The 25,353-nt window shown below is 39.5% G+C and overlaps 1 protein-coding gene across 1 annotated transcript in view; it reads left to right on the plus strand.

Annotated features, from left to right (window-relative positions):
* Positions 1-25,135, plus strand: part of CFAP58 (cilia and flagella associated protein 58) — a 116,789-nt gene extending 91,654 nt beyond the window's left edge. The window contains exons 16-18 of the mRNA XM_049696823.1: positions 13,189-13,308; positions 16,156-16,289; positions 19,934-25,135. Coding sequence (XP_049552780.1) covers positions 13,189-13,308; positions 16,156-16,289; positions 19,934-20,045 — 366 coding nt within the window. The 3' untranslated portion in view covers positions 20,046-25,135. The remainder of the gene's footprint in view (positions 1-13,188; positions 13,309-16,155; positions 16,290-19,933) is intronic.
* The last annotated feature ends 218 nt before the right edge of the window (positions 25,136-25,353 follow it).

Here is a 25,353-nt window from a genome sequence, read left to right on the forward strand (position 1 = left end):
TGCTTATTGGTTTAAATAAGTCATAGAATTATGATTTGCTTTGGGATCCTAGGAAGTCCTTTCTTTTAGTTCTACAAATTTGTATATCTTAGGTTTCCTGGATTTTTACCTACTCCCTCAAATCAGTTCCAGATCTCAGTTCTTCTCATGCCATGTTTCTTAAAAGACTCACTTCTTTTTTACTTCTGACTTATTCTTCAGTCTCTGTGACCTTTACCCCCACACGTTACTCCAGCCTTTCTGACCAAGGTTGCTTGGTCCTCACAGCCCACCCCAGAGGCTGTTTTCAGTCCTTCTCCTGTTTCTTCTCTTTAACCCCTTTGATGTCACTGATGATTCACATCTTTCCTTCCTTTTTAAACGTCTGCCTTTTCTTGGTTTGGGGTAAATTATTCTCCCTCATTCTCTTTCTCTGGGTCTCTCATACTTACCTACCCCTTATATGCTAGTTTTCTCAAAAATCGGGTTGCCTTGGCCCTCCCTGTAAGCCATCCCAGTAGACAGATCCACTCCCATGGCTCTGGATGTGATCCATCTCTAGTTCCAACATGCTCCTCAATTCTCAAGTCTGAGACCTTATTTTCAACTTCTCTTCTAGATAGTCCCACAGGGCCTCAAGCTTAACATTTCAGGAACCCACTGATCATCAGCAGAGAATGTAGTAACAGTTCCCTTCCCCTCTCCCTATATCCTCCCCTCTCCTAGTCTGTCTGCCTCCAATGCCAACACCTCCACCCCCCGAGGTGTCCACAGTAGCAACCTTGAAGTCCTCTGGGCTCCTGTTCCTTCCTTCCTCCCTTGTCTGGTCATTCACCAAATCTCCCTGATTCTGCCTCAGAAATGTCTTCACATCTACCTACTTTCCATTCTAGCGGCCTTGGGTCCAGCTTTCTTCATCTTCTGCTTGTACTGGTCCCCTGAGCAGTCCCCTCATTCTGTTCTCTGCTTTCCTGCTGGAGTTATTCCTCTGAAGACAAACCCAGGCATGGCTCATCCTTGGCTCCCAGTTGCTTAAAGAATGTGGTCCCAAACCACATCGCATGTGCCAACCTACGCACCCAGCATTTTCTCTCCGTGTACCTGCCTCGTGTATGTACCTGCTGAGCTGGACTCACCTCTCTCCTGTTCTCATCACTGAACGTTGGCCTAAAAAGCCCTTTTTTTCTCTCTCTGCTTGGGGAAAACTCCTACTCATTCTTCAAGGGACAGTTTAAGTGACATTTTTGTGAACTCTCCCCCAACTCCTCCAAACAGTTTGTCACTCCCTGCTTTTACTGGCCACAACACTTTTTAGAAATCTTCTGTCACATCCTTGTCTCTCAGTCATGTGACATAAGTTTAGGAAGAGAGGGACTGTCTCTTCCTCATTTGTCTTATTATTTGTATCCAAATGCTAGCACATCCTGGGCCCTTGATCAGGGTTGGGATATCACAACTTTTTAAAGTTGAAATATGATTGATGTAGAATATTGTGTTAGTTTCAGGTGTGCTACATAGTGATTTGACATTTACATATATTATGAAATGATCACAACACTAAGTCTAGTAATCATCTGTCCCCACACAAAGTTATTACAATATTATTGACCATTTTCCTTATGCTGTATGTTATATCCCCATGGCTTATTTATTTTATAACTGGTGGTTCATACCTCTTAATCCCCTTCAGCTATTTCTTCCTCCCCCTACCCGCCTCCCCTCTGGCAAGCACCTATTTGTCCTTTGTATCTGAGTCTGTTTTATTTTGTTTTTTAGATTCTACATTTAAGTGAGATCATACGGTATTTGTCTTTCTCTATCTGGCTTATTTCACAAAGCATAATACTGTCTAGATCCATCCATGTTGTTGCATATTGCAAGATTTCAATTTTTTATGGCTGAGTAATATCACTTTGTATACATATACTACATATTCTTTATCCATCGTCTATCAATGGACACTTAGGTTGCTTCCATATCTTGGCTATTATAAATAATGCAGCAATGAACATTGGTGTGCATGTATCTTTTTGAATTAGTGTTTTTGTTTTCTTCAGGCAAAAACCCGTAAGTGAAATTCCTGGATCATATGGTAGTTCTATTTTTAATTTTTTGAGGAACCTCCACACTCTTTTCCAACTTACAAATTGGCCACACCAATTTACAGTCCCACTACAGTGCACAAGTACTCCCTTTTCTCCACAAACTCGCCAACACTTTTTATAGTCTTTTTTGATGCTAACCATTCTGATAGGTGTGAGGTGGTATCTCATTGTGGTTTTGATTTGCATTTCCCTAATGATTTGTTACGTTGAGCATCTTATCATAATGTCTGTTGGCCGTCTGTATGTCGTTTTTGGAAAAATGCCTATTCAGGTCCTCTGTCTGTTTTTTAATAGAGTTGTTTGGGGGTTTTTTTTGATTTGTGTTGTATGAGTTCTTTGTATATTTTGGATATGAACCCCTTGCTGATTATATTGTTTGCAAATATCTTCTCCCATTGAGTAGGTTGCCTTTTCATTTTGTTGATAGTTTCCTTCCCTAAAAGCTTTTTAGTTTTATACATGTTCTATTTGTTTTTTTGTTTTGGTTTTGTAGCCCTTGTCTGAGGAAACAGATCCAAAAAGATATTGTAAAGACTGATGTCAAAGAGTTTACTGCCTATGTTTTCTTCTAGGAGTTTTTATGGCTTCAGGCCTTGCATTTAAGTCTTTAATCCATTTTAGTTTATTTTTGTATATAGTGTGATAAATTAGTTGGTTTTTTTTCAACTTTTTAAAAAAATCATTTATTTTTAATTTATTTTTTATGTGGTTAAGCATACAATTTATTTTTTCTATGTTCTTATTTTTTAATATTTTAAGTTTATTTATTTTTGGCTGCATTGGGTCTTCGTTGCTGCGTGTGGGCTTTCTCTAGTTGTGGTGAGCAGTGGCTACTCTTCATTGCAGTGCATGGGCTTCTCATTGCAGTGGCCTCTCTTGTTGTGGAGCATGGGCTCTAGGTGCATGGGCTTCAGTAGTTGTGGCTCGTGGGCTATAGAGCGCAGGCTCAGTAGTTGCGGCACATGGGCTTAGTTGCTCCACAGCATGTGGGACCCTCCTGGACCGGGGCTCAAACCTGTGTCCCCTGCGTTGGCAGACAGATTCTCAACCACTGCACCACCAGGGAAGTCCGATAAATGAGTTTAGTTTGATTCTTTTGCATGTGCCTGTCCAATTTTCCCCACACTATTTATCGAAGAGGCTGTCTTTTCCCCATTGTATATTTTTGCCTCCTTTGTCATAGATTAATTGACCATATTGACCATATCATAATAATGATCCCATTATTTCTGGGATCGCAATTCTGTTCCATTGATTTATGTGTCTGTTTTTGTGCCAGTACCATATTGTTTTGATTACTGCAGTTTTGCAGCATAGTTTGAAATCAGGGAGCATAATACCTCCAGCTTTGTTCTTCTTTCTCAAGATTGCTTTAGCTGTTGGGGGTCTTTTGTGTTTCCATACAAATTTTAAAAATTATTTGTTCTAGTTCTGTGAAGAATGCCTTTGGTATTTTGATAGAGATTGCATTGAATCTGTTGATTGCCTGGGGAAGTATGGTCATTTTTACAATATTAATTCTTTCAATCTATTAGTATGATATATCCTTCCATTTGTTTGTGCCACCTTCATTTTCTTTCATCAGTGTCATATAGTTTTCAGAGTATAAGTCTTTAACCTCTTTGGTTAGACTTATTCCTAGACTTATTCCTAGATATTTTATTCTTCTTGATGCCATTCTAAATGGGATTGTTTCCTTAATTTCTCTTTCTGATATTTTGTTATTAGTGTATAGACATGCAGCATATTTCTGTATATTAATTTTGTATCCTACAACTTTACTGAATTTCTTTATTAGTTCTAGTAGTTTTTTGGTAGCATCTTAAGGGTTTTCTGTATATGTAGTATCATGTCATCTGCAAACAGTCAGGTTTTACTTCTTCCTTTCCAATTTGGATTTCTTTTACTTCTTTTTCTTGTCTAATTGCTGTAGCTAGGACTTCCAATACTATGATGAATAAAAGTGGCAAGAATGGGCATTCTTGTCTTGTTTCTGATCTTAGAGGAAATGCTTTCAGCTTTTCATCAAGTTTGCTTTGGGTTTGTCACTTACGGCCTTTATGATGAAGTATATTCCCACCATATTCACTTTGTTGAGGTTTTTGTAATAAACAGATGTTGAATGTCAAAAGCTTTTTCTGCATTATTGAAAAGATCATATGATTTTTATTCTACAATTTGTTAATGTGGTGTATCACATCGATTGATTTGTGCGTAATGAACCATCTTTGTATCCCTGGGATAAATCCCACTTGATCATGGTATCAAGGTGATGCTGGCCTTGTAGAATGAGTTCAGAAGTGTTCCTTCCTCGAGGAACCAAGATGGTGGAGTAGAAGGACGTGCTCTCACTCCCTCTTGTGATAACACCAGAATAACAACTAGCTGCTGGACAGTCATCGACAGGAAGACACTGGAAGTCACCAAAAAAGATACCGCACGTCCAAAGACAAAGTAGAAGCCACAATGAGATGGTAGGAGGGGCACAATCACAGTAAAATCAAATCCCATAACTGCTGGGTGGGTGACTCACAGACTGGAGAACACTTATACCACAGAAGTCCACCCACTGGAATGAAGGTTCTGAAGGTTCTGAGCCCCACGTCATGCTTCCCAACATGGCGGTCTGGCAGCGGAAGGAGGAATTCCTAAAGAGTCAGACTTTGAAGCCTAGTGGGAATTGATTGCAGAACTTCGACAGGATTGGAGAAAACAGAGACTCTACTCTTGGAGGGCACACACAAAGTAGTGTGTGCATCGGGACCCAGGGGAAGGAGCAGTGACCCCAGGGGAGACTGAACCAGACCTACCTGCTAGCGTTGGAGGACTTCCTGCAGAGGCGGGGGGTGGCTGTGGCTCACCGTGGGGACAAGGACACTGGCAACAGAAGTTCTGGGAGGTACTCCTTGGAGTGAGCCCTCCCAGAGTCTGTCATTAGCCCCACCAAAGAGCCCAGGTGGGCTCCAGTGTTGGGTTGTCTCAGGCCAAACAACCAACAGGGAGGGAACCCAGCCCCACCCATCAACATTCAAGCGGATTAAAGTTTTACTGAGTTCTGCCCACCAGAGCAACAGCCAGCTCTACCTACCACCAGTCCCTCCCATCAGGAAACTTAAACAAGCCTCTTAGATAGCCTTATCCACCAGAGGGCAGACAGCAGAAACAAGAAGAACTACAGTCCTGCAGCCTGTGGAACAAAAACCACATTCACAGAAAGACAGACAAGATGAAAAGGCAGAGGGCTATGTACCAGATGAAGGAACAAGATAAAACCCCAGAAAAACAGCTAAATGAAGTGGAGATAGGCAACCTTCCCGAAAAAGAATTCAGAATAATGATAGTGAAGATGAACCAGGACCCTGGAAAAAGAATGGAGGCAAAGATCGAGAAGATGCAAGAAATGTTTAACAAAGACCTAGAAGAATTAAAGAACAAACAAACAGAGATGAACAATACAATAACTGAAATGAAAACTACAGTAGAAGGAATCAATAGCAGAATAACTGAGGCAGAAAAACGGATAAGTGACCTGAAAGACAGAATGCTGGAATTTACTTCTGTGGAACAGAGTGAAGAAAAAAGAATGAAAAGAAATGAAGACAGCCTAAGAGACCTCTGGGACAACATTAAACGCAACAACATTCGCATTATAGGGGTTCCAGAAGGAGAAGAGAGAGAGCAAGGACCAGAGAAAATATTTGAAGAGATTATTGTCGAAAACTTCCCTAACATGGGAAAGGAAATAGCCACCCAAGTCCAGGAAGCTCAGAGAGTCCCATGTAGGATAAAGCCAAGGAGAAACACACCGACACACATAGTAATCAAATTGGCAAAAATTAAAGACAAAGAAAAATTATGGAAAGCAGCAAGGGAAAAACGAAAAATAACATACAAGGGAACTCCCATAAGGTTAACAGCTGATTTCTCAGCAGAAACTCTACAAGCCAGAAGGGAGTGGCATGATATACTTAAAGTGATGAAAGGGAAGAACCTACAACCAAGATTACTCTACCCGGCAAGGATTTCATTCAGATTCCATAGAGAAATCAAAAGCTTTACAGACAAGCAAAAGCTAAGAGAATTCAGCACCACCAAACCAGCTCTACAACAAATGCTAAAGGAACTTCTCTAAGTGGGAAACACAAGAGAAGAAAAGGACCTACAAAAACAAACCCAAAACAATTAAGAAAATGGTCATAGGAACATACATATAGATAATAACCTTAAATGTGAATGAATTAAATGCTCCAACCAAAAGACACAGGCTTGCTGAATGGACATAAAAACAAGACCCATATATATGCTATCTACAAGAGACCCACTTCAGACCTAGGGACACATTCAGACTGAAAGCGAGGGGATGGAAAAAGATATTCCATGCAAATGTAAGTCAAAAGATACCTGGAGTAGCAATACTCATATCAGATAAAATAGACTTTAGAATAAAGAATATTACAAGAGACAAGGAAGGACACTACATAATGATCAAGGGATCAATCCAAGAAGAAGATATAACAATTATAAATATATATGCACCCAACATAGGAGCACCTCATTACATAAGGCAACTGCTAACAGCTATAAAAGAGGAAATCCACAGTAACAGAGTAATACTGGGGGACCTTAACACCTCACTTACACCAATGGACAGATCATCCAAACAGAAAATTAATAAAGAAGCCCAAGCTTTAAATGACACAATAGACCAGATACATTTAATTGATATTTATAGGACATTCCATCCAAAAGAGCAGATTACACTTTCTTCTCAAGTGTGCACGGAACACTCTCCAGATGGGTCACATCTTGGGTCACAAATCAAGACTCAGTAAATTTAAGAAAATTGATATCATATCAAGCATCTTTTCTGACCACAACACTATGAGATTAGATATCAATTACAAGGAAAAAAAATGTAGAAAACACAAACACATGGAGGCTAAACAATATGTTACTAAATAACCAAGAGATCACTGAAGAAATCAAAGAGGAAATCAAAAAATACCTAGAGACAAATGACAATGAAAACGCCACGATCCAAAATGTATGGGATGCAGCAAGAGCAGTTCTAAGAGGGAATTTACAGCAATACAAGCCTACCTCAAGAAACAAGAAAAATCTCAAATAAACAATCTAACCTTACACCTAAAGGAACTAGAGAAAGAAGGACAAACAAAATCCAAAGTTAGCGGAAGGAAAGAAATCATAAAGATCAGAGCAGAAATAAATGAAATAGAGACAAAGAAAACAATAGCAAAGATCAATAAAACTAAAGAAGAAGATAAACAAAATTGATAAACCACTAGCCAGACTCATCAAGAAAAAGAGGGAGGGGACTCAAATCAATAAAATTAGAAATGAAAAAGGAGAAGTTACAACAGACACCGCAGAATACAAAGCATCCTAAGAGACTACTACAAGCAACTCTATGCCAATAAAATGGACAACCTGGAAGAAATGAACAAATTCTTAGAAAGGTATAACCTTCCAAGATTGAACCAGGAAGAAATAGAAAATATGAATAGACCAATCACAAGTAATGAAATTGAAACTGTGATTAAAAATCTTCCAACAAACAAAAGTCCAGGAACAGATGGCTTCACAGGTGAACTCTATCAAACATCTAGAGAAGAGCTAACACCCATCCTTCTCAAACTGTTCCAAAATATTGCAGAGGAAGGAACACTCCCAAACTTATTCTACAAGGCCACCATCACTCTGATACCAAAACCAGACAAAGATACTACAAAAAAGAAAATTACAGACCAATATCACTGATGAATATAGATGCAAAAATTCTCTACAAAATACTAGCAAAGAGAATCCAACAACACATTAAAAGGATCATACACCATGATCAGGTGGGATTTATCCCAGGGATGCAAGGATTCTTCAATATACGCAAATCGATCAATGTGATACACAATATTAACAAATTGAAGAATAAAAACCATATGATCATCTCAATAGATGCAGAAAAAACTTTTGACAAAATCCAACATCCATTTATGATAAAAATTGTGCAGGAAGTGGGCATAGAGGGAACCTACCTCAACATAATAAAGGCCATATATGACAAACCCACAGCAAACATCATTCTCAATGGTGAAAAACTGAAAGCATTTCCTCTAAGATGAGGAACAAGACAAGGATGTCCACTCTCACCACTATTATTCAACATAGTTTTTGAAGTCCTAGCCACGGCAATCAGAGAAGAAATAGAAATAAAAGGAATACAAATTGGAAAAGAAAAAGTAAAACTGTCACTGTTTGCAGATGACATGATACTATACATAGAGAATCCTAAAAATGCCACCAGAAAACTACTAGAGCTAATCAATGAATTTGGTAAAGTTGCAGGATACAAAATTAATGCACAGAAATCTCTTGCATTCCTATACACCAATGATGAAAAATCTGAAAGAGAAATTAAGCAAACACTCCCATTTACCATTGCAACAAAAAGAATAAAATACCTAGAAATAAACCTACCTAAGGAGACAAAAGACCTGTATGCAGAAAACTATAAGACACTGATGAAAGAAATTAAAGATGATACAAACGGATGGAGACATATACCATGTTCTTGGATTGGAAAAATCAGTATTGTGAAAATGAGTATACTACCCAAAGCAATCTACAGATTCAATGCAATCCCTATCAAATTACCAATGGCATTTTTTACGGAACTAGAACAAAAAATCTTAAAATTTGTATGGAGACACAAAAAACCCCGAATAGCCGAAGCAGTCTTGAGGGAAAAAAACGGAGCTGGAGGAATCAGACTCCATGACTTCAGACTATACTACAGTGCTACAATAATCAAGACAGTATGGTACTGGCACAAAAACAGAATCATAGATCCATGGAGCAAGATAGGAAGCCCAGAGATAAACCCACACACCTATGATCAACTAATCTATGACAAAGGAGGCAAGGATATGCAATGGAGAAAAGACAGTCTCTTCAATAAGTGGTGGTGGGAAAACTGGACAGCTACATGTAAAAGAATGAAATTAGAACACTCCCTAACACCATACACAAAAATAAACTCAAAATGGATTAGAGACCTAAATGTAAGACCAGAGATTATAAAACTCTTTGAGGAAAGCATAGGAAGAACACTCTTTGACATAAATTACAGCAAGATCTTTTTTGATCCACCTCCTGGAGTAATGGAAATAAAAACAAAAATAAACAAATGGGACCTAATGAAACTTAAAAGCTTTTGCACAGCAAAGGAAGCTATAAACAAGACGAAAAGATAACCCTCAGAATGGGAGAAAATATTTGCAAACGAATCAATGGGCAAAGTACTAACCTCCAAAATATATAAACAGCTCTTGCAGCTCAATATTAAAGAAAGAAACAACCCAATCCAAAAATGGGCAGAAGACCTAAATAGACATTTCTCCAAAGAAGACATACAGATGGCCGAAAAGCACGTGAAAAGCTGCTCAACGTCACTAATTATTAGAGAAATGCAAATCAAAACTACAATGATGTATCACCTCATACCAGTTAAAATGGGCATCATCAGAAAATGTACAAACAACAAATGCTGGAGAGGGTGTGGAGAAAAGGGAATCCTCTTGCACTGTTGGTGGGAATGTAAATTGATACAGCCACTATGGAGAACAGTATGGAGGTTCCTTAAAAAACTAAAAATAAAACTACCATATTATCCAGCAATCCCACTACTGGGTATATACCCAGAGAAGACCATAATTCAAAACGACACATGCACCCCAATTTTCATTGCAGCACTATTTACAATAGCCAGGTCATAGAAGCCACCTAAATGCCCATTGACAGATGAATGGATAAAGAAGATGTGGCACATATATACAATGGAATATTACTCAGCCATAAAAAGGAACGAAATTGAGTCATTTGTTGAGACGTGGATGGATCTAGAGACTGTCATACAGAGTGAAGTAATTCAGAAGGAGAAAAACAAATATCGTATATTAACACGTATATGTGGAACCTAGAAAAACAGTACAGATGAACCGGTTTGCAGGGCAGAAGTTGAGACACAGATGTAGAGAACAAACGTATGGACACCAAGGGGGGAAAGCCGCAGGGGGGTGGGGATGGTGGTGTGCTGAGTTGGGCGATTGGGATTGACATGTATACACTGATGTGTATAAAATTGATGACTAATAAGAACCTGCTGTATAAAAACATAAATAAAATTTAAAAATTAAAAAAAAAAGAAGTGTTCCTTCTTCCACAGATTTTTGGAGTAGCTTGATAGTAATAAGTATCAACTTTTCTTTAAATGTTTGGTAGAATTCACCTGTGAAGCCATCTGATCTTGGACTTTGTTAGATATTTTTTATTACCGATTAAATTTCATTAATTGGTCTGTTCATATTTTCTATTTCTTCTGTCATGATTCAGTTTTGGAGATTGTATGTTTCTAGGAATTTATCCATTTCTTCTAGGTTGTCCATTTTACTGGCGTCTAATTGTTCGTAGTAATCTCTTATGATCCTTTGTATTTTGGTGGTGTTGGTTGTAACTTTTCTTTCATTTCTGATTTTTTGTTTATTTGGGTCCTCTCTCTCTCTCTCGTCAAAGGTGGCCCTGCTCACTCCCTTTGGTGAGGTTAACCCCAACCCTAGCCCTGCCCTGTTGTGCTTTGATGACGTTTCCACTTCCAGTGATGCACTTCGTGCTGAGTCATTTCTGGCTGATGCATCTCCACTTCCAGTTACACCACTTGCCACGCCCCCCCCCCCCACGTGACCGTGAATGAAAGAACCAGATAACAGGGAAACTTCAGGGTGAGAGAATATAAGCAGGAAAAGCTGACCATAGTGCACTGCCATGGCAACTTATCGCTGTGGTCCCTTCTGTGAGGTTATCATCTGCCTGCCTTGTGACGTTGAGCAACATCTGTCTGGCATATCTGACAGCATCATATGATGGCTGGACAACACTCCCATTACCCTGCGCATGGATACCCTCTGGGACAACCAACAGGTGAACCAGCAGATGGCTGTCCTTGCTCTGATTCTTTATTATTTCTCTATTTCATTTATTTCTTCTCTGATCATTATTATTCTTTTCTGCCCCCTAACTTTCAGTCTGTGTGTGTCTTTCGATCTGAAGTGAGTCTCTTGTAGGCAGCATACATTTGGGTTTTGTTTTTGTATTCATTCATCTACTCTATGTCTTTTGATTGGAGCAGTTAGTCCATTTACATTTAATTATTGATATTTTGTTAATTTCTTTTTTAAAGTTTTTTGTTCCTTTCTTTTTCTTTTGCTCTCTTCCCGTGTGATTTGATGACTGTCTGTAGTGTTACGGTTGAATGCCTTTCGCTTTTTGTGTGTGTGTATCTATTATTATATATTTATATATATATATATGTGATATATATATGTGATTATTTTAAGTTGCTGATCTCTTAAGTTTGAATGCATTCTAATCAGCCTACATTTTCATTCCCCACCTACCATGGTTAATGTTTTTGATGTCATATTTTACATCATTTTGTTTTGTGTATCTCTTAACTACGTATTGTGATACAGATGATTTTACTACTTTTAGCTTACAGCCTTCCTACTAGCTTTATACATTGTTGACTTAACTACCTTCACTGTATGTTTAGCTTTACTAGTGAGATCTTTCCTTTCATAATTTTCATATTTCTAGTTGTATCCTTTTCTTTTACACCTAGAAAAATTCCTTTAACATTTCTTTTAAAGCCCGTTTAATGGTGCTAAACTCTTTTAGCTTTTGCTTATCTGTAAAACTCTTTATCTCTCCTTCAAATCTAAATGATAACCTTGCTGGGTAGAGAATTTTGGGCTGTAAGTTTTTTCCTTTCATCGCTTTGAATATATTGTGTCTCTCCCTTCTGGCCTGCAAAGTTTCTTCTGAAAAGCCAGCTGATAATCTTACGGGAATTCCCATGTATGTAACTAGTTGCTTTTCTCTTGATTTTTAATATTCTCTCTTTATCTTTAATTTTTGCCATTTTAATTACAGTGTGTCTTGGTGTGGTCTTCTTTGGGTTGATTCTGTTTGAGACTACTCTCTGTGCTTCCTGGACCTGGATGTCTTATCTTTCCAAGGTTAGGGAAGTTTTCAGCTATTATTTCTTCAGATATTTTCTGTGCCCCTTTCTCTCTCTCTTCTCCTTCTGGGATCCCTATAATGCAAATGTTATTACACTTGATGTTATACCAGAGGTCTCTTAAACTATCCTTATTTTTTTTTTAATTCTTCTTTCTGTTCAGCTTTGTAATTTCCACTACTCTATCTTCTGGTTTATAGTTCCTCTGTACCATCTAATCTACTGTTGATTCCTTCTAGTGTATTGTTAATTTCAGTTATTGTATTCTTTAGCTGTGTTTGGTTCTTCTTTATATTCTCTAACTCTTCATTGAAATTCTTACTGTGTTCATACATTCTTCTCCCAAGTTCAGTGAGCATCTTTATGATTATTACCTTGAGCCCTCTGTTGGATAGATTGCTTATCTCCACTTCTTTTAGTTCTTTTTCTGAGGTTATGTCTTCTTCCTTCATTTGTAATATATTACTCTGTCTCCTCATTTTGCCAATTCTCTGTGTTCATTTCTATGTGTTAGGTACATCAGTTACATTTTCCAATCTTGGGGAAGTTGCCTTATGTAGGAGATATCCTTTAGGGCCCAGCAACACACTCCCCTCTGGTCACCAGAGCTGTATGCTCTAGTGGTGCCCCCTTTGTGGACTGCATGTGTCCTTCTATTGTGGCAGGGCTGACTACTGTGGGCATGTTGGTAGGTGGAGCTGGCCCCTGGCCAGGCTGGCTGGGAGGCCATTCCTCATGCAGTTGTTGCAAGTCCACTGGAGGGCAGGGTAGGCTTCGCATGTGGTTTGCCACACAACCTGGGGGTTGCAAGGCTGCTGCTGGCCTGCTGGTGGGCAGTGCCGGGTCCCTATGTGGTTTGATGCTTGATTGAATGAATCTACGTGTGAATGTAATCAGTGTGGAGCTGGGAAGGACCTTAGGATGATCCCAAATCATCCTGACCATGCTGTTGAAGGCACTTCCCTTGTCTTGATGCGGTTATTTATCTCCACTTGTGGTTATACTCTCCACCAGGAAAAGGAGAAACTGTATGTGGAACTAAAGCACATCCTGGCCCGGCAGCCTGGGCCTGAGGCTGCAGAGCAGCTACAGATCTACCGCCACACGCTGCGGGAGAAGACCAAGCAGCTTAAAGTAAGTGGTAGCCTCTGCTCCTTCCTGGCTGAAGGACAGACACACTCTGGGGAATACCCATGGACAAGTCTACTGGCTCAGTACAAGGAGCCAGTCTCCCAAATGCTGTCCTCCTTTGATATCAGCTTTTTTAGTGTTCCAGTCCTGGGAGGCACAGGGCAAGCCTTAAAGCTACCCCTCCGCTCCTAAGCTAATAGACTCCCACAAAGCAGGGAGATGAACAAGTGGAGAAAGAGCTGGGGAGAGGATGATGGCAATGGGATAGAAATTTGGGGGACAAGGTTTGTATAGATTATCTCAAGATGATTTAGCGGATTCGGATGGTGGGAAAGAACAGAGGGAATATTTTAACACCACTGCCCACTGAAGCAGATCATTGTGTCAAAGCAGGTTTTTACTATTCATTCCGCCTGAAATACATGTCCACAAAACACAGGCTACTCCCCAGTCCCCAGGAACCTTGCTTCATGACCATCTATGAAATAAGCCATGAAAGGGAAGTAAAATCATTTTAGGATTCTGTTAGTGTAAGTTCCCTTCTAAGTGACATAAGAACATTAGCTGGGGAGATGGAATGTTTTAGTATTATATGTGCCTTTTTAAAGTTTTCTCAAAAACTGTGTGTTCCCACTATATCCTCAGCTTTACCTCCTAAAAAGTACTTAGATATTCTTGGCATGTTAGGGAAGCCTTATACACACACATGCACAGAATGTAGCGCATGGCAGCTGAATTCTGGCACTTTCCTGTGCAGTGATGGTAATAATCATTGCCTTTCTGCCTGGGCTAAAATAGATGCCATGCTACTAATACAGTACTAAACCTTTCACAAATACAATGTTGTGAAATCACATCCTTTTACTTAAAGAGAGCAGATGAAACAGAAACGTAATGAGAGCATTAATTTTCAACTTATCACTGTTAAGCATTCATTTTACATGAGTATCCTGAGACATAATTTGAGTTTTGTAGGAGGCATAATCTTTTGATTATTTTCATCCTTTTAAACAATTGAATATATCAAATAAAATAAAAACTTATTTTCTCAGGGTTGGGTGTAAATTAGAAAAGCACATGTCTTTACACTACTCTCAGATAGGCATACTTAGCGCTGGGTTGTATTCAGTGGTTCATAGCAGACTTTTGTTACTTTAAGCCTTTATCTGAGGGTATCCAGATTTTTGCTCTGAATGACATGTGACCCCTGGTGGAAGATTCAGGGGTGGATAATACCAAGCCTGTCCACCAGTTTGTCCTCATTATCTGGGCTCTTTTAGGAAATTCCACATTCATTGTTTGGAAATAAGGTCTTTGTTCCTAAGAGTTTAACTATTTTTTTTTTTAACATCTTTATTGGAGTAAAATTGCTTTACAAGGGTGTGTTAATTTCTGCTGTATAACAAAGTGAATCAGCTATACATATACATATATCCCCATATCTCCTCCCTCTTGCGTCTCCCTCCCACCCTCCCTATCCCACCCCTCTAGGTGGTCACAAAGCACCGAGCTGATCTCCCTGTGCTATGCAGTTGCTTCCCACTAGCTATCTATTTTACGTTTGGTAGTGTATATATGTCCATGCCACTCTCTCGCTTCATCCCAACTTAACCTTCCCCCTCCCATGCCCTCAAGTCCATTCTCTACGTCTGCGTCTTTATTCCTATCCTGACCCTAGGTTCATCAGAACCTTTTTTTTTTTTTAAGATTCCATATATATGTGTTAGCATACGGTATTTGTTTTTCTCTTTCTGACTTACTTCACTCTGTATGACAGACTCTAGGTCCATCCACCTCACTGCAAATAACTCAGTTTTGTTTCTTTTTATGGCTGAAGACAGTTTTTCTTCCAACGTGAAAAGCATATTCTTTAGCTCGTGATAACATCGTCAGAATCCTTTTCACAGCAGTTAAGAGGAAATAGTTCAGAAGCAGACGAACACTCGAAAGATAAACATCTGCCTTTTATGCAAATTTTTTAAAAATGCAGAACTAGACGAAAACCAAATCAAATCTATTGCATGCCCCTTAGGACAGTAGCCTCCCTTTTTTCCCCTTGGTTTTTGTTGGGGGTACCCCTCGTTTTAGTGTGCTCTACACATCCGTTTAGGTGAGTAAATTCCCTCTTTCCCTGTCCAGCCTGAAACCAGTAGCATCTGCTGAACACAACAGTGCAAGAGGCAGGTAATTAGGTTTCCTATTAGAGCCCCTCGCATGCAGTACACTCTCCCTGCAGATATCATAGCCCCCTGCTTCTTAGAGGTAAGTCCCAGTGCTGGAATAAAGAGAGAACCTGTGAATAGTCCCAAAGGGCACAGTAAAGAGGTGATTGACATTCAGCAGAACAACAACCTTGGAAAACATATAAATTGAATACCTACTGAGTGGTGGTGGGGGCAGGGTGATTCTGAGTAATTTTTACAGTAATCCTCAGATGAATCACGCTCTCTTGCAATGACTTTTCTGACTGCTTTATTTAAAAAAGGCTTTAAAAGCAATTTTATGCTGTACGTCTGGGAGTTTTTCTGTTTCGACTCACAGTATTCTTGAACCACATTACACCATTCATACGTGAGCCTGTTTACATGTGCCTGATAGTTCTCCTTTAAAGCAGGGGAATGAGGTTCCATTGTTTGCCACTGGATTATGAGTCTTCAGCCCTCCGTCAGATTTTTACCCAGATACAGACCTTGAACTGGTAGAAGTGTGCAGATTAACTGTTAAACCTGGGCATGGTTTTGTATCTCTAGCCTCACTGAGGTAAGTGGCCGCAGATTAAAAAGATTTTTCAGAGAAGGATATTGTCTCACCGCGCATCTTCTGTTAATGCTGCTTTATTTGTCACGCTAGGTTTTGTCTTCAGAACTGAATATGTATGAATCACAGAGCCAAGAATATAAGTATGAGATCGAGAAGCTTAGCAATGAACTGCTGAACTTAAAGAAGAAATACCTTGCTCAGAAACGTAAAGAATACATTCAGAAGTAAGAATTAGTCAAATGTTCTAGTTCTGTTGTGCCTGTTAACTGCTGATAAGAAAATAATTGAAGACAGTCACAGAGTCACAGACTTCACTGGGGTAAACTAAGTCAGGGGTGAGCAAATTACTTTCTACAGGTCCCTCAGTGGGCTGGTGTTAGAGCAAGACGGGCGTCTCCTTTGATACTGAGACCCCTCCTTAGGACCCTAACAGGGATTCATTAATATCAGCTCACTGGTGGACCTTGTGTGGAGCAGAGGAAACCTAGTGTGATTTTTTCCCCCACACAGTTCTCACGGTTTGGAGATAATCATTCCATAACTATGTCTGCAGAGGAGGTTCACGATTAGCCTTGTATGGGCTGAAGCATATTCACACTTAAAACCACTGTAATTATGAGCAGTTCACGAGTAATTTTCACCTGTGTTTTAGATAAACTGTCTCTGAATCATTTCTGTGTCTAGTACCTGACTTCAGTATCTGCTGTAGGGTATCAGCATGAGCATTCTTCTAGGAGATGATAATGCAGATATCAGGTGAATATTTTGGGTTTCAGGATGCCTACATGTTGAAGAGTAAATGTTCTCTTCACTTTGTTATTGTTTGCCTAATCCTGGGGTGAGTGAGTGGGCCCAGATGAATCAGCAGGTTTGAACCTTGGCTGTGTGCATTGCCCAAATCATCTTGTTCATTCTGTAGAGGCTCACATTGTGAGTTGAAAGTCAGGCTTGGTATTTCATCCACATGGGCGTTTCAAGGACATGGTGAAACAGGGTTTGGACGCATGCATCAATAATCCATTAGTGGCAAACAGCTACTTAAAGTAGCTGGATGCGAATTCATTTGCCAGTAAAAATCTATCCTTTTTGTATATCAGAATATTCCCCCATTCCACATTTAGATGCCAGTTCCTTGGTAGAGTAAAATATTGCTAAAAACTATAGCTAATTTAGGTGGGTCTGGCTTAATGTGTGGGTCTAGCAACTATCTGATGCAGAATCACTGGTGAGATTTATTAAACATGCAGGTTCCTAGGCCCCATTTCCAGATATTTGGATTCAGCAGGTTCTGGATGGGCCTCAAAAATCTGCAGTTTAATTGCTCTCTAGGTGAATTCCATGCACACTGATGTTTGAGAACCACCGATGTTAATGATGTGAATTGAATGAATGTTGGAGTATAAACACTAGTTTTCTTTTAGGGCACCAAAGTTGTGCTTATCAAATGTCATGTCTAGTTTCCACGTGAGGCAGTTGTCTAGCTCTGTGGCCTTCAGACTTTCTGAGTGTGCACTCTTATCAGTAAAACAATTTTGAACTTGCAGCCCCCCTGATATATACGCATATAGTTTTTAAAATTAAAAAAATACTATTTTGGAATAGTTTTTTACCTCCAATATATTTTAATTTATAAAGTACACACAAATACTATTGTCACTTTGTGAGTAATTATTAGTAAAGAAAGATTTTTAATTTTCAAAGATAAAATATTGAATCTCTAATATCTTCTTGCCACTTGACAACAGGTCATCCCACTCATCTTGTAGAGTTCACACACTCCATTTTGGAGACCAGTGGTCCAGTTGAAACAGTTATAAACAGCTGGCTTGGCTAAACAGTTAATTGCCTTCCTAGGGCTAATTAACTCACCTGCCTTGGCCCTGGGATTTGGCCTAGTTTCCATTGACCTTATTGATCCCCCGGCCAGGCACACACAGTTTTTTGGACACAGGGAGCATGCTGACAGAGGGACACCCCTCTGATAGCTCATTCCCTCCCAATGGCCCATCCACTAGAATTGCACTGCCCCCGGGCAGTATGCCACTTGTGGCTATTTAAATTAAAGTGAATTGCAATTCAATCAAATTAGAAATTTAGTTCCTTAATTGCACTAGTCACATTTCACCTACTTAGTAGCCATGTGTGGCTAGTGGATGCCTCATTGGGCAGCTCAGAAACAGAGCTTTTCCACCATCATGGAAAGTTCTGTCAGATAGCACTGCTCTAGACTCTGCCTTTGCCTTGAATCCTCATTCCTTGTGGCCAATCTGACCTGGCTAGGGCATCATTTGGTCGTTCCATTTAGTTGGGATCCATAAACTGGAGGGAGACAGAGAGTTATGAGTTCATGGGAGAACAGGGAAAAGAAAAAAAAAAGATTAAGGAGCTGAAGGAAAATATGCCCAGGCAAGAACAAAAGTGCTGAGATGGTTTAGACTGGAAGGAAGAAGGCTGAAGGGAGTCATTAAGATGGTCTATAAATGCATTAAAAAGATCATATAAAGGAGACATTATTCCCATTAGTCAACTTAGATCAGGCCAGAAGCATTAAGCTTAAGTTCCTTCAGAGAGGAAATTTTAGGTTATTTAAGGCAAGAGAGGGCAGGGGGAGGGGGGCACTGCCTGCAGCTAGCAACAGTCAGGAGGTAGACAAATTGTCAGAGTACTTGAAGGAATCTTCTTTGGTGGGCCCACTCAAGGCTAAAGCTTTTGTCCTGTTTATGGAGGATGGCTTTTATAATAATGAAATCAATTCTGCTAAGGGACAGCTGGATTGATTAACACATTCTCTGCAGGTTCTTTTCAAATGGAATAATTTAGAATAATCTCTGTGGCTATTCTCCTCACACATACTCTTTATAAAATAGCAACTCATATCATTTTTACCTTTTTGCCTTTTTTTTTTTCACTTTTCTCAAACCCTGTTTTTATCATGCTCCAGTCCTGACCTGCACCCCTACCCACCTGCCCTGTCTAGAGTCTGCAGTACAATTCAGATTCTTTTGCAAAAGGTAGAATTCTCTTCCCTGAAGTAAATCACTTTTATTAGCCAAATCTAATTGGTTTTAGTCTTAGTAGTTTGCTCAGTTTTTATTTTTAAAAAGGGACTCCAAAGGTGTTTTCCAAAAGACCCTAATTATTCAATAGGTAATTTTTATAAATTTAAGATACCTCTGCAGGAAACCTGAATGTGTGTGTGTGTGTGTGTGTGTGTGTGTGTGTGTGCGCGTGTGTGTGTATATGTGTGGGTATTTAAAGAAGATCTGCATAGAAGATACATTGTAGATTTTAGATTAGAACTTCCTTTATCTATTGCCAAATGTACCATCTTATTTATCTTTCCCAGCTTTTCTCGTATCTTAAACTATTTCTAATAATAACTGCTGCTCATCTAAAGTTATAGGAAAATTTGTATTTTATAAATGTCCAAGTTTGATGAAGATACCTTGTGTGTGTGATAAATATTTATGTTTCCACTGAAACTTTGGATTATAAAAGTTGATAAATGATGAATTAGTCATTATAATTGAGCCAAGAGAAAGATTCTTCTGACTGATCTTTGGAACTAAACAAATGCTTTATAAAATAGGAAGATGATTACAAGTCAGGAGCCTCCAGTCCACAGGGTCTGAGCTATTATGAGGCCTTCTGTCAGTATTTAGATCAACATTAGGAAAGCACATTTAATTGTGTCTTTCCCTAATTCTATGTGTTATCAGTAACACCTAATTAGATTTAAACCACCACCTTGTCTCAAACTGGAAGCTTTGATCAAAGCAGTTTTCAGTGGCTAATTCACCCTAAGAACTGTCAAACATAGAAGAGGAAAAAGATGGTAAGAAGTTAACTTTCACCTCCTCTCTTATAGGAACAAGGACAGAATAGGTACGGAGAATGCCTTCTCAGTGGCCAAACTAACTGGCCCTCGTTTTGCGGGGGGTGGATTTCCCCTCAGCAAGTCATCCAAGATGAAGTCCTAACTCCGAGCTGCTGGCTGGGTCCAGTTGAACAGCTCACGAAATTCACTCTGGAACATTTTGGAGGAATCTCTTTGAAATCCCTTGGATCACAGACATTTAGGGAAATCAGTCCTCAGATTCCAGGATGGAAAGAAACGCAGAACTATTATAGTCATGTACATATAAGAGTGATGACGTTCTACATAGTCCACATGGATATTAACAGAATGTAATTATATCTGTTCAATTAGGCCAACCCATTCCATGAAGCAGATCTTTTGTTACTACCACATTGATTTATTTTGAAATGCACCACATCTAGATACTCTGTATGGATGAAAGTTTGGATCCTAATGTCTATTATAGACATCAATGCATAGGTTTTATATTTTTAAAAAAATTTTTTGAAATGCAATGCATTCTTATTAATAAGAATCTATTATAATTATTCCTCATTAACAAGTCATTGATGAGATGAGAAAGAAGGACACACTCTCGAGTATTTAAAAAGTGTTCTGAGAGTGATTTCTATGTGGAAGTTCTTTTCAGGCCTGGGGTATGACAATCTATTCCAAAGAGACATACTAATAAATGCTTCATCATAAAAAATAAAAAGAACCTTTGTAGAGATTTTGATCTTTGCTTTGGTAGAGTACGTAATTAAAGTTTAAAACTACTGTGAGAAATGTTTAACCCAAGGATGTGATTCAGAGGAACCAAGACTGTAAAATGAGGGGTTTGGGCTGGTATCCATTGAAGGTCTATCCTTTCTAGACCTCACACTTGGAGAACAGAGTTACATGGGACAGAGATCTGTTTGCCTTCCAGGCTGCAGGCCAGCATTTTGAGCCGCTGAATCCATTGTATTTTCTTTGTGTTGAAGCCACAGTTATGTGGGCATCAGTTCAAAGTTCCCTTGTTTAAAGTGTCCAGTCAGTAATATTATGTGGGACTCTCTGGCCATCTCTCCCCCAATAACTTGACCTCTGTAATTTTTTAAAAATAATTGAGGAGTAAGTAGCTTATGGATAAGTAAGGCCAGTATAAGTAGATCATTCCATTTGTGCTGCAGAACTGAGGTTCCCATTGAGAGGAGCAGGAGACTTAATGGCCCCAAGATGTTTGTTTAGATTATCCAGAGAGGTGGGAGTTTAGAGGGATCTAAAATCATATTCCGCTGTCCCTCTCAGTTCACCTCCAGAAGCAGACCCAATGCAATGATGGCCATGAAAGCGATTGATTCTGAAATGATCCCAGGAAACATCCTAAGAGTTGGGAAAGTAGGACAGGGAAGGGAAGGAGACCAACCTAAGGGTCAATGTCAAGTTCCATGGTGGGAGACTTTGGCTGGACCTTTCAGGGAGCTCTGGAGACAATGTAATCACATCTCAGAGTGTCCCCATCAGGGTGAGGGAACTGGGATATTTATATCCCCCATGCTTCCGGTCACTGGCCAAGGACTGCTCTGGAAGGGTCTTTCTGGTCTTCCCTGTAGGCAAACCAGCTCTCAAAGAGACAGCGGTTGCTGACTGTTGGAAGCAGAAGTGGTTAAGGGCTGGGGGAACTGAGTCAGGCAGTGTCATCCTCTGTTGCTTCTCTCACATGATCACAGTCGAGAGCTGCAGATGGAAATCAACCTCCAGTGTAGCTGGTGACCCTGTGGTGAGGTGTGATCATCAGCAATTTGTGTACCATGCGGGAGCATGAGAATGGTTATATACACAAGAGAATTTGCTTAGAAAACCTTAAACCTGAAGAATCACAGTGGGGCCATTTCCAGTTTTGAAAATCACTGATGCTGTATTCCCTCAGAGCCAACCACATTCTGTTTAGACAGAAGACTTTTACAGGTAAGGTGAGGCAAGACAGTTATGACATGTGCAGCACTGGAGGGTTTCCCATCCATTCAGGAACATTTTGAAGTATAGTCATAGCCAACTTCCTTCTGAGCCCTTGGGTGGCTTTGTGAGAGGTTCACTTCTCTAGAGAAATGGGGTCTGTGATTCTTGATCTATTGCAGTATGGCAAAGACTCTGGAGACAGATGCCAGGTTCAAATCCTGGCTCGTCATAACAATTGAGTTGTTTTGAGGATTAAATGAGTTAATGTATGTAAGCTTAGAACAATGTCAGGCCCATAGTAATTGTTCAATAAATACCTGCTATTACTATTACATGAGATACCTTATGTTTTGAAATTTGAGAATCAAAGTTGTTACATAATACTTTATTATATCAACTATAAAGATGATTCTTATCCTCGTTTAGCGGGTGAGTGACATTAAAATGTCTGGATGAAGCTAGATTTGCTAATGTAATTTATAGTTTAGTATCTTGCAGAAATGCCATATTGGGGAACCTCATGAAAACTTCTGTATATTTTTCTTATAACTGTGATCTGGGGACAGATCCTTCACTTTCAGGAGTTGGAGCTTCCAGAGGGAAAGACCCTGGTGGCCTCTGGCTACCATTTTCTTCTTGTTTCTCTCCATGTAATGGAGAAGGGTGGTCAGCCTCTGCTGATGACCTCTGACCTTGGTCCCATGAGCCGAGATCGCACAGGCTCTGGGAGCTGATGCAGCAGCTCTATCAGCTCAATACACTTATGTTCAAACGGAGGAAGAGTAGATTAAGGCTTAGAAAAGGTGGAAGATACTGCTGCTGCCTCTCATTTACTGCACATCCTGACAGCCCAGGGTATTAAAAGCAATAACTATTTAGGTGCAGGTGTTGCCACTGTAGCCACAGTACAAAAATGAGCTATTAAAAACACTGAGATTTGCAGATCATTAAAGATAACTGTGAACTCACGGTGGGTTTAAGGTGCTTTTAAAATCACATATTTGAGCTGCATTGTAAAGCAACATTAGGAGATTATACAGTAGCATCATCTTACCCCAGGGTTTTGAGCGTTTCAGAAAGGAGTCCTGTTGCTAAACCAGCCATTGACTCTCAACTGGGCTGATGGGGAGCTGGTATGGTTTCTCTGTTGATAGAGAGACACATGATAAAGGGGACTCCCTGGTCATTATTTGCTGATCATAGCTTCTCAGCGACTGCTCTTAGGCCAGGTTTTTATTGTGCTTACCTCTGAAGAAGTTGCTCAGAGCAAAGGTTTGTTGCTGTGATAAGCCATAGGGATGGAGGTTGTCACGCTAGGAGGAGATGGCAGCAACTCTCCTTGTCGTGGGCTGTAATTTTGCTATAAAAATTTATCCAGGGTTGATAATTATTGTTTGATTTCCCTGCTTGCTCAACCAGATTCTGAAGTTTGACCTAGGCCAAGATACCCATCAGAAAATACTATATCATGACTTTAGAGCAGAATGGCATTTCAGAGCCCGGACAATTTGAGGAAAGATATTCTCTGTCTTAAACATAATCAGTTGTATGGAGACCTAGTTGTAATAGAAGCAAAGGGAGGGCATTTTAAAATAGTAAAATAGTTAAAAAATATATCTCACGGGCTTCCCTGGTGGCGCAGTGGTTGAGAGTCCGCCTGCCAATGCAGGGGACACGGGTTCGTGCCCTGGTCTGGGAGGATCCCACATGCCGCGGAGCGGCTGGGCCCGTGAGCCAAGGCCGCTGAGCCTGCGCGTCCAGAGCCTGTGCTCCGCAACGGGAGAGGCCACAACAGTGAGAGGCCCGCGTACCAAAAAAAAAAAAAAAAAAAATATATATATATATATCACTATTTTCTTTGTAGTAGATAGGAAGTATTTTTATGGCATTATCCATTTTTAACTTCTAATTCAATGCTGTTTTAGTATACCATTTCTCATATCTATTATTTAAAAGTTCCATTAGGGTTTTGAGATCCATTAGAATTTTATAACAGTATGAAATGTGATGTCAACAGGGTACGATTTTTCTTTTTTATAATTAAAAATAGATTTTTTCCCCTATTTTAAAGTACCTAATTGAACTACAGATAGAAAATTAGAAAATACCAATAAGCAAAAAGAAAGAGGACATCAATAATCCCACCATCTATTGATAACTATTGTTTTCCTGGGCTAATGCACGTCTCATCCGCTGTACCAGTTGTTCATGCCCACCATCTGTTCTGACTGGTTGGTGCTTGTAATTCCCAATTGTTAAATATTTTGTATATCACCTTTGAAATACTACTGTTTTATAATTTTGAGTGTATCTTTCTGGACATTTAAAATAAGTATATATAGATATATTTTGTTTTTTAAAAATCAAAGATGTAATTGAGATATAATTCACATATAGTGAAAGCATGGATTTTAAGTGTACAGTTTGGTAAGTTTTGACAAATGCATATGCCCAAGTAACCACTACCACAATCACTACCACAACTGCAACCCCTGCCCTCCACCACCGCCAAGAATGCCATTATGCCCCTTGGCAGTCAATATTCACAGCCCCCATCCAGCCTAAGCAACAATGGATCTGTTTTTCATCTTATATTAGTTATGTCTTTCTTAGATTTCATATAAATGGAATCATACAGTAGGCACTCTTTTGCACCTGGCTTTTTTTCATGTAGTTTAATGTTTTTTTGAGATTCACCAATGTTGTTGTTTATATCAGTAATTAATTCATTTTTATTGCTGAGTAATATGCCATTATATCAACAACACAATTTGTCTATTGGTTTACCTGTTGATGGGAATTCAGGTTGTTTCCAGTGTTTAGCTATTAGGAATAAAGTTGCTATGAATGTTCATGTACAAGTCTTTATGTAGACAGATATTATCATTTCCAGGAATGGAATTGTTGGATCAATTCAAGGGTATGTATACACTTAATTTGATGAGAAACTGCCAAACTGTTGGACCATTTTACATTCCTACCAACAATGTGTGTGAATTCCAGTTACTCTAATCTTTTTCAGTATTGTCAGTATTTTTTTAAGCCATTCTATTGGATATATAGTGGTATCTCATTGTGGTTTAAATTTGTATTCCCCGATGACTAATAATGTTAAACATTTTTTTTTTTTTTGCGGTACGCGGGCCTCTCACTGTTGTGGCCTCTCCCGTTGCGGAGCACAGGCTCTGGACGCGCAGGCTCAGCGGCCATGGCTCACGGGCCCAGCCGCTCCGCGGCATGTGGGATCCTCCCGGACTGGGACACGGGTTCGTGTCCTGCATCGGCAGGCCACCACTGCGCCACCAGGGAAGCCCTGTTAAACATTTTTTTCATGTGCTTTCTGTCATTCATATGTGAACTGTCTTCAGATCTTTTGACCATTAAAAAAAATCTTTTTATTAGGTTGTAAACGTTCTTTGTGCCTTCTGGATACAAAACCTTTGTCAGATATATGCATTGCAAATATTTCCACTTGGCTTCTGGCTTAC

The sequence above is a fragment of the Orcinus orca genome, chromosome 14, assembly GCF_937001465.1.
Source record: "Orcinus orca chromosome 14, mOrcOrc1.1, whole genome shotgun sequence".
Lineage (NCBI taxonomy): Eukaryota > Metazoa > Chordata > Mammalia > Artiodactyla > Delphinidae > Orcinus > Orcinus orca.